This window comes from Halichoerus grypus, chromosome 2 (assembly GCF_964656455.1).
Source record: "Halichoerus grypus chromosome 2, mHalGry1.hap1.1, whole genome shotgun sequence".
NCBI lineage: Eukaryota > Metazoa > Chordata > Mammalia > Carnivora > Phocidae > Halichoerus > Halichoerus grypus.
The window spans coordinates 191,216,800-191,230,139 of record NC_135713.1 but is presented as its reverse complement, the minus strand read 5'-3'; the positions used below and the strand labels follow the sequence as shown (position 1 = coordinate 191,230,139).

Here is a 13,340-nt window from a genome sequence, read left to right as displayed (position 1 = left end):
AGAGGATGGGCTTCTACACACACAGGGAAACAAGAGGGCAAGAAAACATAGCGTAGTCGGGGAAATCAGCAGGTGGAAAACATCCGGAGCCAAGCGTATCGTGCCCCTGTAACCTTTCTCTCCGGAAGCGCTTGCAGCTCTCCGGCGCGAGTGCGCACGCGCGGCCGCCGGGGTCGCTCTGGGCCGGGAGCAGAGAGGGGATTTAAGGGAAGGTTCCGCCTCCAGGGCCGAAAAGCGCCTGCGCCGACGGGGCTCCCTTCTTAGACGCGCTTTCTCGCTTCCTCCCTCCCTCGCCTGCGCGCGCCGGGTGGGCGTGGGAGGAGGCGGGGAACTGGGGAGGGGAGCGAGGGGGCGGGTGTCGCGGGAGGGAAGGAGCGAACCGGAGAGCGTCGTCCTGAGAGGAGTGAAGGCGGCAAAATGGCGGACCGCTTCTCCCGCTTCAACGAGGATCGAGACTTTCAGGTAAACACGGGCGTTGCCGAGAATCCGGGAAGGCGCTGGCAGAGCTGGGACGTCCTCATCCCCCGCTCCTAGCTCTTTTCCTTCCAAGCTCTGCCCCGGCTTACGAACCGGCTTGCTCTTCTCCCGCCTCCAATTCCTCCAGGGGCCTCCCAGCTTGAGGCGAGGCCGCAGCTCCTCTCACCTCGTATTCTCTTACCTGTTAAACTCAGGCCGCCGGGTTTGCGGCTTCGGCCTGCTTGGGCGGGTTTCGGGAGCCTGGTTGGGCCGCAGACTGGGGACTGTGCTCCTCTCGGGTGCGCCGGGCCTGTGAAGGCGCCGGGCGGGCTCCCGGGGGAAAAGAGGGATGGGTTGGGGGGCTTCGGGCGGGTGTCGCTGAGACCAGGGCTTCCGAACCCCTGGGTTTTGCTCGCAGGGCTCTTCTTGGGGTCGTCCTTCGTCTATCCTTATTAGAATAAGTCCCTTTCATTGTCTGTCTTTCCATTTCCTCCCATGGAAAAAGGGTCCTTTAATTATCAGACGCCTTCTTGGTTGGTCAAACAATTGAGATTTCCCTAGGCGTAAATGTTGCTGTTGTTATGAGGCCGTTCATCTTGCTTGGAAAAGAGTAAGTTATAGGACTGTGGTCGATGTAAGCTTAGCCCCAAATCCTACCTCGAAAGATTTTTTAAGAAGCATAATGATAAGGGACTTCCTTAGCGTGTGATAACTAGCGCCAGAAGCTCCTTTTTTTCTTTCTTTAGTTACAAATGCTGTATGGAAAAATGTCCTTGTGATGGCAGGTATTATCGAGGAAAAAATAAAGGCCAAATTAGAATAACTCGTCTTTCAGTTGTTTAAAATACCTTCCTGTTGAGCATTGTTACCGCGGAAATCTCGGCGATTAAAAGGAATTTAGTGTAGAGATTGGCTGTTTCTAGGGTAAAATACATCCTCAGAGTCTCAAAGAAACCACTGCATTACTACCGCATATCCTGGCAACAGCAATTTGGGTCAGGGGATGAACATCAGAACTCAAGTTTTTATCCCGCTGCAGATCTTCCTCTGAATAACATGGGATAGTCTAGATATGTTTCAGAAGGCAGTTTGAAGGGTTTGAATTCCGCGAGATGATGGGGTTGGTAAATAAACAGGTAAAGCAGTTAAACAACAGTCTAGTGCATGGAACGCTTGTGAGAAGTTTTGCAGCAGTAAGGGATCTGGGGGCTGTTGAAAAAAGCCTTGTGATCATGCGCTTGCTGTAGAGCTGCAGCACAATACCGGATCTCAAGGTATTTAAGAGTATAATGCAGGTGCAGGGAAGTTGAAGCAGTTCCTATATAGCCATTTGATCCCCGAGAGAGATTTTTTTTTTTTAAGTGAGCACCGTAAGACGTAAGTAGGCTGCAAGATGTGTGGGCTTTTATTGGTAATATTTAAAGAGACATGTTAACTAAAATCCTCAAGTGCTTTTCAGAGGAGAGAATTTCAAGGTGACCTAATAAAATTGGAAATAAATAATATGGACAATTAAGTTTTGAGGGAAAATGGCTGTCAACCACAGTTTCAGCAGACTTAAGCAGGATTTGCAGGGCCTTGAAAGAATTTGAAAACTGGATAGCAGATTATGAATGCTGTCACCTCAAGAAATTGAGAAAGCCTCTACCTTTTCAAGTAAGATGACTTTCTTGTCTGGTGCTTTAGTTGGGTTTATCTAAAACCTGATTGGTAGTCTTTTGAAGATAGTACACATATTTTATTTCCTGCTTGTGTGTTGGAATAACCAACTCCTGCAGTATTGGGTCAGCCAGGAATATGTTGGTTTTCTAAAATTCAGATCTCCTAGTATTATGGGTAAAATCGGGTATTGGGAATGAATACCTTTTAGACAATTAGAAGATGTTAAAACTTTTGTAAATTATTGTACTAACATTTCTAAAAAGCATCCATTTAAAAATGAAGTAGTCAACTACAATAAATAAAAAAAATTAGAAATACTTAAAGTAGTATGTTTTCTGGTGTTTTTTTTTCTGGATGTTTTAATGAAAGGAAAAATATTGATTTTCATTAATGATGTCCTTCAATTTAAAGTTATTAGGAAATGTAATAGCATGCTCCTGTACATAGTATATCTGAAACATTTTAAGGTTGGGTTATTAAAATTAAATGTGACCTCCTTTAAGGTTTGAGTGATAAACGAGGTGAAGCCATTGAATACACTTGAAAACAAATCCAAAGTAGGTTTCCAAACAGTGCATGGATCCTGTTGCTTTAAACAGATCCTCTTACAGCACTAGAAATTTTTCTGTGCATCTTCTCTGGTAAGTTCTAGATGACTGTCATTTTCTTTGCTTTAATTTGGCAAGATAATTAAGAATTATAAAATTTCACTCTTTGCCAATTTACCATCACTTGCAAATTTTGGAGAGTTTGTAGTATCTTGAACTTGGTATTGAGTCAGAGGTGGATTCAGTTATTTGTGAACACCTGAAGTTTCAAAGGTGTTTTGTGTAATATGGTGAGGAGCTTAATTAACGGTGGCATGCCACCTGAAGCACTTATGAATATAAGGAGTAATCATCAGGGACATACATTTAAACATCTTCAGTAACTTTATTTTAACAATAAACAGGTACCATTCTACACGCTTTATGTGTATTATCTCGTAGTCTTCACAGTAACCCTACGAGGGTTTTCAAATGAGGCAGCTGAGGCACAGAGTTCAATAACGTGGCCAGGTACATACAGCTGGTAGATGGCAGCACCTAGATTAACACCCTGGCTCTTAAGACTCTTGAACCTATGCTCATGACCATTATCTCTACTGGCAATTACATATTTTATGTAACTATAATTGAGTCATCAAATACGGAGGATAAACTTACAGATTACAAAGAATAAGTGAGCTTTTAGAGAGGTTGTACAATTAGTTTGTACTCTGTTCCCCTTTGTCCAGAACTGTTTCTTGTTGGACTCCCAAGGACTTATAAGGAGATTTCTGACAATGATGAGTTACACTATCATAGAGGATATATTGTTAACTGTTATTTTAGTTTAGACCTTCTTTTGTGTGGTCTTTTTTTTTTTTTTTAAGATTTTATTTATTTGACAGAGACACAGCGAGCGAGGGAACACAAACAGGGGGAGTGGGAGAGGGAGAAGCAGGCTACTCGCTGAGCAGGGAGCCCGATGTGGGGCTCGATCCCAGGACCCTGGGATCATGACCTGAGCTGAAGGCAGACGCTTAACCACTGAGCCACCCAGGCGCCCCCTTGTTTGTTTTTTTTGTTTGTTTGTTTTGTTTTTTGTTTTTGTTTGGTCTTTTTAAGTGATTTTTTTATCTCTGGAAATCTTTGTGATTCAGGCTGATGTATTTTTTTTTTTTTTTAGTGTTTTAAGTTCTGACTACTGCTTTAAGAATCTGACCTCAATTTCTGAATGAGACACAAGTTCTGCCTACATTTACCAGATTAAGGCATATTTGTTCACAGATTAAAATGTTACACAAACTAATGGAAAATACATAGTATAATTTAAGATATAGATGTATTCAATACTTTGAATTACAGGTTCCGTAAAGAAAGTTTTGTTTGTAGAGAGATGTACAACCATAGGTGTTAAGATATACTGCTTAGCGTTAAGTGGTTGTGCAGCCGTTAATGGAGATGCTGCTGAATGCTATAAGGAAATATGTTCTTCAGTTCGTGTTCCTGCAGAGGACTGGTGCATTTTTTTTTTTTTTTTAATTATTTGATAGAGAGACAGCGAGAGAGGGAACACAAGCAGGGGGAGTGGGAGAGGGAGAAGCAGGCTTCCAGCTGAGCAGGGAGCCTGATGTGGGGCTCAATCCCAGGACCCTGGGATCATGACCTGAGCCAAAGGCAGATGCTTAACGACTGAGCCACCCAGGCGTCCCGACAAAAAAAAATAAAGTAGCCTTTCATTCTTGTTCTGAATGTGTTTTGCATTAGATTTCTAACAAAAAAGAGCTATGATAATAGATCATTGAGTAATAAAATGAGAGAAACAAATATCTTAAAGTTCATAATAAAAATAAAATTACCCAAGGGTTTTCTGTAATCTATGTAAGTAATCATAATGGTAAATAGTAATAAGTCATGTATTACTTTTATGTAGTATGTTTGTAAGATTACTGGTGTTTCATATATGATACCAGGATGTGACCTTCAGATAATTCTTAGTTGAGACCATTAAATGAGAAGGTTACAGTTTTAAAATACTTAAATCACAGAAGCATGTTAGTATATTTTCTGTGTGGTATCTTGTAATAAAGTTGGCATTCTAATGCAGACGTGCTGGAGATGGCACATGGGCAAGTGTTCTAATCTCTGTTTCCAGGGTCTCCAATCATCTGGAAGAGAAGCCACCAGTTGTGAAAATCAATGTGCGCTTTGCTTGGGATACTGAAACTTACGCAAAATCATTACTACTCCCTTTCCCATACTTATTATGATAGGTGGAAAGGGTTGGAACCAAGGCTGTACCGATCTCAAAATACTGATGATAAATTGGCATGATTATTAACAAATGCAAAATTATTGGTTAGTATATTTTCAGACGTTCAAGAGTTACCATGTAAGGTCAGCATAAGGGAAAGTTCTCTGGTGGTTATTTGAAGGATAAAGGTGTATATTCAAGGTAAAGGGTACTGGAAAAGGGACATTTCAAGGAATAACGTCACAGAGAAGACATAGGTTGCATTGGAGGGAGAATGGGGTTGGCGAGAATTGTGATCACAGGGCTTCATGTGACAGTATGCTTATTTGTTTTCAAAGTAGGCATTGTGGGGCGCCTGGGTGGCTCAGTCGTTAAGCGTCTGCCTTCGGCTCAGGTCAGGATCCCAGCGTCCTGGGATCGAGCCCCGCATCGGGCTCCCTGCTCTGCGGGAAGCCTGCTTCACCCTCTCCCACTCCCCCTGCTTGTGTTCCCTCTCTCGCTGTGTCTCTCTGTCAAATAAATAAATAAAATCTTTAAACAAACAAACAAACAAAAAAATCAAAGTAGGCATTGAAACCAAGAAGAAACAGATCTAGACAGATATATTATTAGGCTGATTATTTACAGGGCTGTTCTAGTGCTATCAGCATTATAGAAAAATAGGTGTCCCTGTTGTATTCGTTCCATTTTTTTCTATATGTATCACACAATTCCCATTAGAGTACTACAGAGAGATTTTTTTTCACATTTTCTTAGGTCTTTATGATAAATTATATAACCAGAACTAAAATTTGTGACTTAAAAATTTTTTAGACACATATATAATTAGCTATACTGATTCTGCTGCTTCATAGCTGAGATATATTTCCGTATAATTTCCATCTATTTGGGTACATGATAAAATGAAAACAGGACTGTTTTCTTGTGGCCGAGATGACATTTTCTGGGGTACCTGGCTGGCTCAGTCAGTGCAGCATGCAACTCAATCTCAGGGTCATGAGTTCAAGCCCCACATTGGGCGTGGAGTTTGCTTAAAAAAAAGAAATTACCATTTTCTGAAAAGGAATAGGAGTTCATGAGATCTTGAATTATGGATTTGAAACCCATGTAGAGATTTCATCTTTTTTCTTGTGGCTTAATAAGTTTCTAATATTTTATTAATGAAAATGGGTTCCAGCTTGAGGTAGACATCCAGTTCTTGAATTCTATTAAAATTCCTTCCCTGAAACAGTTTGGTATTTTTGCTTGTATGCCTGGCATTAAATCTCTTTTCATATTAGCATCGCCATTTAGCCTTAAGTGAGAGCTGACTCATGGTTAATTACCAAAGGAATTACAAATGACCACCACAAATACTGAAAGAAGTCATTGATTTGATACTGCAGTGGATACCAGAAGATGTTGTAATGATTTTCCAGTTATAAAAAGTGAATTGTCCATTTAATTGTGGAAAACTATCTGAATGTGCTTAATGCATTGTATTAGTCAATGCAAAAATTTAAATATATGCAGCTGAAAGAATATACTTATTGTGATGCTTATACTAAATGATTTCTTTGGGATTTAACAAATGCATTTAGTATATTATACATAATACAGGAATTTATGGAAGAAAAAGTAGCCCAAGTTACTTTGACATTGTACATAGGTTAATAGCACATAATATTTTAGTAAGTGCCATAGATAGTAAGAAATTAAAGTTAGGGCCAAAATAGTAGTTTCCTGTTACTTAATTTTTATTTTTACCAACAGTGTTGTAAGATAAATCTTGAGTTGTGTATCATTCAAACAAGCAGAAGGTGTCTGTAATAATTTGGTCTCATTAGGTTTCAATTATTTGTTATCCTCACTCTGACAATTGATTCCAAAGAGGAATTTCAATTTATCTCGGTTGTATGGAATTGAAATACAAAACAGCTCTTCAGATTTAGTTACAATAGAAAAAAAATCATTAATCATGTTTTGTGACTGGTAATTTTAAATAATGATTGTTGGAAAAGTTAGTACTTTTATGGTTCAGGTAATATTTTCGAGTGTTGATGAGGGAGGAGTAGCTTACTTTTTCACCCTTTTGTAGATAGTACTGATCAAAAATCAAGAAATTAGTTTGATATTTTAAGTCTTGACTGTACAAGAAGCTAAAGCTGATGCTTGTGGATTATATGCTGTGGTGTCAGTAATTTCCTTTATTGCTATGAGTAAAGCTGTAAGTAAAATTATGAGGTATCTTAGAAGGAGCAAAAATGATTAAAAATTTAATTGGTTTAATAACTGCTTTAGGGTGTCTGCGCAAGAGATACCAAGGGGTATATTTACCTTCAGAATATTTTCTAGTATGTAAACTTATTTTTAAAAAGGTTGTTAAAATAATATTTGAATAGGGGTTGTACTAAGAAGTATGTGTATGTTTGTGGAGGAAACTTGTGGAAACGCTTAACCTACTGAGCCACCCAGGTACCCCGATAGGATTACATCTTTGCAAGGAAAAGAATGGGAGGCATTCAGTGAGAGAAAATAGCCAGGGCAAAAGTATAGAAGTGGAACAAGCAGAACTGTTTGTTTGTTTTTTTCTTTTTGAACAATGATTAAACCATTGAGCATAGGGAAAAAGTGAAAGCTAAGGCTACAACAGTAAGTTTTATTTTAATGCTCTAAGCAGGAATGTCATAGCTGCTTTTTAATTTATTTTAATTTATTTTTTTATTTTTATTTTTTTTAAAGATTTTATTTATTCACTTGACAGGGAGAGACACAGAGAGAGAGGGAACACAAGCAGTGGGAGAGGGAGAAGCAGACTTCCTGCAGAGCAGGGAGCCTGATGCGGGGCTCGATACCAGGACCCTGGGATCATGACCTGAGCTGAAGGCAGACACTCAATGACTGAGCCACCCAGGCACCCCAATTTATTTTTTTTAAAGATTTTATTTATTTATTTGACGGAGAGCGAACTGGCACAAGCAGGGGGAGGGGCAGAGGGAGAGGGAGAGGCCGACTCCCTGCTTGAGCAGGGAGCCCGAGGATGTGGGGCTCATCCCAGGACCCTGGGATCATGTGACCTGAGCCACCCAAGTGCCCCTGTCCTAGCTATTTAAGGTGTTTAAACAGGGGATAGACATCAAAACAGCTTTTCTTATTGGAAGATTAATTCAGATATAATTGTTAGATGTGCTATACATGCAGCTAAAGCTGTGATAACCAGTCCCCATTAACCAGAGTTAATGTGAGTGGGGGCAAGAGAGGGATTATAATAATGGACTGTGATTGTAAGCTTGGTGGGAGATAAGTAAGGACTTTTGAGGTAGAGGGAAAAGTTGGATCAACAGATTTTAGGCTCCGATGGAGTTTAAGAATTGTTGGAGTAATGGGAGGTTGGTGGGGGATGGGGAAAATATAAAAAGGATTAAGAATATACTTATTGTGATGAGCACTGAGTAATGTGTAGACTTGTTGAATCATTGTATTGTACACCTGAAACTAATATAACATTGTTAATTACACTTCAATTAAAAACAAAAGAATTATTGGAGTGGAGGTACTAGGGGGAATGAGCTGTTACGGTTGGTAGAGCACAGTGCTTGAAATAGAGATTATGGAAGAGTTGAGGTTATTGGTAATGACCATGATAGTGAAATGGCTAAAGTAGAATGGAGGACAAGATCATAGGAAAGGAAGTTAGAGGGGTGCCTGGGTGGCTCAGTTGTTAGGCATCTGCCTTCAGCTTGGGTCATGGTCCCAGGGTCCTGGGATCAAGCCCCACATCGGGCTCCCTGCTCAGCGGGAAGCCTGCTTCTCCCTCTCCCACTCCCCCTGCTTGTGTTTCCTCTCTCACTGTGCCTCTCTCTGTCAAATAAATCTTAAAAAAAAAAAAAAAGAAAGGAAGTTAGGGAACTAAGACATCAGGGTGTTGTAAAATCATCTAACCTGGGTGTAGGAATGGTAATACTGTGTAGTTGTATACTGTCATGCTTTAGTAAGTGCACTTAGGTACATTCTTGTCTAATTCTTCCAGTAACTCAGTGAGGTAGATAGATTAGGTGGGAACTCTATTTTAGAGATGATGAAACTGAGGCCCAGATAAATTATTTTGCCTAATTCAGAGCAGGGTTTTGAACTTTTATCTTCTGATTTTTTTTTTTTGTAGTGTTCTTTTTGCTGTGGTATATAGGTTGGCCTCTTTTTGAGGAGATGAGTGTTAGTATTGTCTACAGTATGCAAAGCACTGTTTTCCCTTTAATACATGGCAGCATTTTCTACCAGTTAACTGGTAGGAAATGGTTGGTATGTTTATCATTAAATATTATATATTTTTTTTCTGGTAACATCTTGGTGTTATAAACTTAGTTATGACTTACTTGCTGGCTTTTTCACTGTGTATAGGTTTACCAGACAATTCCATTTCCCAAACATTTATTGAGTGCCCATGTATTAGCATGGCATCATGAAGGATAAGAAACAAGATAAAATCAGTCTGTTTTGTTCATTTGTTTCAGTAAAAAAGTAGATGGGAGAGGAGAATGGTACTTCTACTGGATATTGTCAAATTAGGGTAATATAAACTTACCCTTGACTATTGCAGCGTCAGAAGTTGACTGCTGTGATATCTAGTGATGATACTATCAGCTACTATTTGTTGGGTACATATTACATTCCAGGCTCTGTGCCAAGGTATTTTGGAGATATTTATCTAATCCAAGTAACTTATAAACCCGGTATCCCTCTTTTTACAGGTGAGAAAAGTGAGGATCAGAGAGGATTAGAGGCCACACAGAAAACTCAAATTTGAACTTTGAACACTCCTAAGATAGGATTTTTCCTGTTGTTCCCGATTTTCTTAAGTATCAGATTCAAACTTACTAACTTGCCTTTTAAGACTCCTGAGCATCTGGGGGCATGTGGGTGGCTCAGTCAGTTAAGTGTCTGCCTTCAGCTCAGGTCATAATCTCAGGGTCCTGGGATCGAGCCCCACTTTGTTTCCTGGCTCACTGGGGAGTCTGCTTCTCCCTCTGCCCCTCCCCCTGCTCATTTTCTCTCAAAAAAGTAGAATCTTAAAAAAAAAAACCAACATTAATTTTTTAAAAATAAGAAATAAAAGAGCCTAGCATGTCCAGGTTAACGAAAGAAAACTGAACAATGGCAGGACAATGAAGGGAAAAGAAAAGAGATACACCTGTTACAATGGCACCAGATGCTTGAGTCTTTTGTTTTTTGGAATTTTTTTTTTTTTTTTTTTTTAAGATTTTATTTATTTATTCGACAGAGGGAGAGACAGCGAGAGAGGGAACACAAGCAGGGGGAGAGGCAGAGGGAGAGGGAGAAGCAGGCTTCCCGCGGAGCAGGGAGCCCGATGCGGGGCTCGATCCCAGGACCCTGGGATCATGACCTGAGCCGAAGGCAGACGCTTAACGACTGAGCCACCCAGGCGCCCCTGTTTTTTGGATTTTTTTAAGATTTTTATTTTTAAGTAATCTCTACACCCAATGTGGAGCTTGAACTCATAACCCTGAGATCAAGAGTCACATGCTCCATTAACTGAGCTAGCCAGGCACCCCATCCAGATGCTTGGGGGTCTTATTTATTTATTTATTTATTTATTACAATTTTATTTATTTATTTGAGAGAGAGCTCTTTTGAGCAGAGGGGAAGGACCAAGGATGTGGGGCTTGATCCCAGGACCCTGAGATTATGACCTGAGCCGAAGGCAGACACTTAACTGACTGAGCCACCCAGGTGCCTCACTAGGCTCTTTTTTAATTCTTGTTTTTGCATATGCTCTTACCTGTCTGGAATTCCTACTACCATACTTTTATATTCTTCAGTATAAAAGTTTTGGTGTCACCCCTGACATCTTCCTAGGTTGAGTTCATTTTTTGTGCTCCCACAGCACTTTGGTCATATTTCAGTAATAGCACTTTTACTGGTAATAGTAGCAGCTAACAGTATAGAGTGCTTATTACTCTTGTGTGCACCATTATTTCATGTAATCTCCCAGTAAGACAGGTTCTATTATCCCCATTTTACAATGAAAAACTTACCGAGATCACATAGCAAGTTGAAGAGGTAGCTTTCAGGTAGTTTGGACCAGTCTCAGCCTTTAACCACTGTGTTTTTACCTCTCTTACTGTATACTTCCTTATAATTTATCTCCTCATTTTGGACTTAGAACTCCTTGAATGCGGAGTCTTTGTTTTATTTGTTTTTCTAGCATCAAGCCAGGGTCTGGCACCTAGAAGTTGCTCAGATATTTGAATTAACAGTCAAGTAAAGTCAAGTATGTAAGGCAGAGGCTTAGTAGAGCTTGGGGAGAATGTAGATTTGGGGACTTAGCTTCCTGCTGTACTGTGGATTATCTAGATTGAACTATTTTTGTGATATTCTATAAAGCCAGTTGAGGGATATTTCAGATAAGGAGCCTGTATTATGGCCAGTTATAATTTTACTTTATTATGTATTGTATATAATTACAGCAGTCATCTTTTAGTTGTGTTTCCTTTTGTGTGAAACATGTACATACATTTGTTTTCCTGTGAACTAGTGCAGAAGTTTTGTCAGACTCCTCAATAGAGATCTATCATACCAGCCAGTGGTAAAAGAAATATGTTACTGGGCGCCTGGGTGGCTCAGTTGGTTAAGCGACTGCCTTCGGCTCAGGTCATGATCCTGGAGTCCCTGGATCGAGTCCCGCATCGGGCTCACTGCTTGGCAGGGAGTCTGCTTCGTCCTCTGACCCTATCCCCTCTCATGTGTTCTCTCTCTCTCTCATTCTCTCTCTCTCAAATAAATAAATAAAATCTTTAAAAAAAAAAAAAAAAAAAAAAAGAAATATGTTACTATGGGTTTCAGATTAATTCTTTTTTTTTTTTTTTTTTTTTTTTCAGATTTTATGAGAGACCAAGCAGGGGGAGGGGCAAAAGGAGAGGGAGAGAGAGAATCCCAAGCAGATTCCACACTGAGCACAGAGCCCAATGTGGGGTTCAATCTCACAACCCTAAAATCAAGAGTTGGATGCTTAACTGACTGAGCCACTCAGGCGCCCCCAGACGAATTCTTTATTGTCTTCCTGTCTTTCTGAATGCCTCAAGAATTGTTTGCTGTATTTTCATGTATTTCTGAAAAAGGTTGATTTCTTTCCTATGGGGTTTTTTAAAGTTGCTAATTTTTCAGTGTAGGGCTTTTATTGGAAACCAGTTCTTTCTTGTTCTAGTCAAATTATCCAGAAAATTTGATATGTCAAACAGGTGTGCATATATTTTTAGACTAGTATATGATATCCTCATACCCTTGACCCAGTCTCATGTTTTCAAGTTCTTAATTATTTGCTGAGATTGCTAGCCAATTATCTTTCCTGCTAATTTACATAGAATTAAATTTAATAAATGAATTTTTCTCCTGGGTATTGACTGGTTTCAACAGTGCTTTAAAATCATAATTTATTATTTTGTACCTCTTTATTTTTTTATTATTTTTAAAAAAGATATTGAGAGAGAGAGAGCACAAGTGGGAGGGAGGGGCAGAGGGAGAGGGAGAAGCAGACTCCCCTCTGAGCAGGGAGCCCGATGCAGGATTTGATCCCAGGACCCTGGGATCATGACCTGAGCCGAAGGTAGACGCTTAACCGACTGAGCCACCTGGGTGCCCCTTTGTACCTCTTTAAGCCTCACAACCTATGCGGTAATGCTATAGTGTAATAATCTGGATTTAACAGCTGAGGAAGCAGGCCTAGGCCTAGACAGTTTTGATAATTTGCCCAAGGTTATACAGCTAGCAAATGGTTGTGATTTGATTTCTGCTGTCTCTGACTTCAGAGAACTTTGGTTTTTATAATAGTATACTGAAAGTCGTTGTAAATCAGACTGTATGATTATGAAAATAGTGAAGAATTGGAGTTTTTGAGGAGTTGACCACACTGATGTTTCTGTCCACTTTCTAAGTGGAAATAAATTTTAAGTATACTAATAAAATGACACAGTAATCCCCAAGAATGTTCATTTCTTTTTGGATAGGGTTTTTTCACCTGAGACATTTTCTTTCTGAATTGTTTAGGATAATACTAGAATTAGTTTATTTGAAATGAGTAAGGGAGAGGGGGGCAGAGATGAAAGTCTCTCATTTATTTGGTGACAGAAGAGGACTGGTTTGTTCACAGATGGAATATGAATCTATCCCGTATGGCTCTATCTGCTGAACATACCACTTTTTGTCTATGGCAGGTAAAATCAGCATCATTACATGTTTTGAATTTAGAAAGTCCAAATTATAAACAAGTCTGTTACTTGAGTTATAAGGTAGGGCAACGGTTAATATATTCCCTTAGTGACATTAGACAATCTCTAAGGGAATAATGGTAAATACAGTACAAAAGATAAATTTTGGTTGGGGAGATTTGAAGCAGAGAGACAGTAATGTCCATAATATGCAGCTTAATAGCCAGAGCCAGGTGCTAAAAG

General features: G+C 39.7%; 1 protein-coding gene across 8 annotated transcripts in view; it reads left to right on the top strand.

Moving 5' to 3' along the window:
• The first annotated feature begins 320 nt into the window (after window positions 1–320).
• GPATCH8 (G-patch domain containing 8) overlaps window positions 321–13,340 on the top strand; it is a 118,185-nt gene continuing 105,165 nt past the window's right edge. For 3 of the 8 annotated variants that reach the window (XM_078065823.1, XM_078065815.1, XM_078065816.1), the window contains exon 1: window positions 418–462. Coding sequence is in view for 1 of the 8 variants with exons in the window: in XM_078065814.1 (XP_077921940.1) it covers window positions 418–462 (45 nt within the window). In the remaining 7 variants the exon portion in view is untranslated. Of the gene's footprint in view, window positions 463–13,340 lie in introns of all 8 variants that reach the window. The other 5 variants (XM_078065821.1, XM_078065820.1, XM_078065814.1 and 2 more) reach the window with 4 other exon arrangements.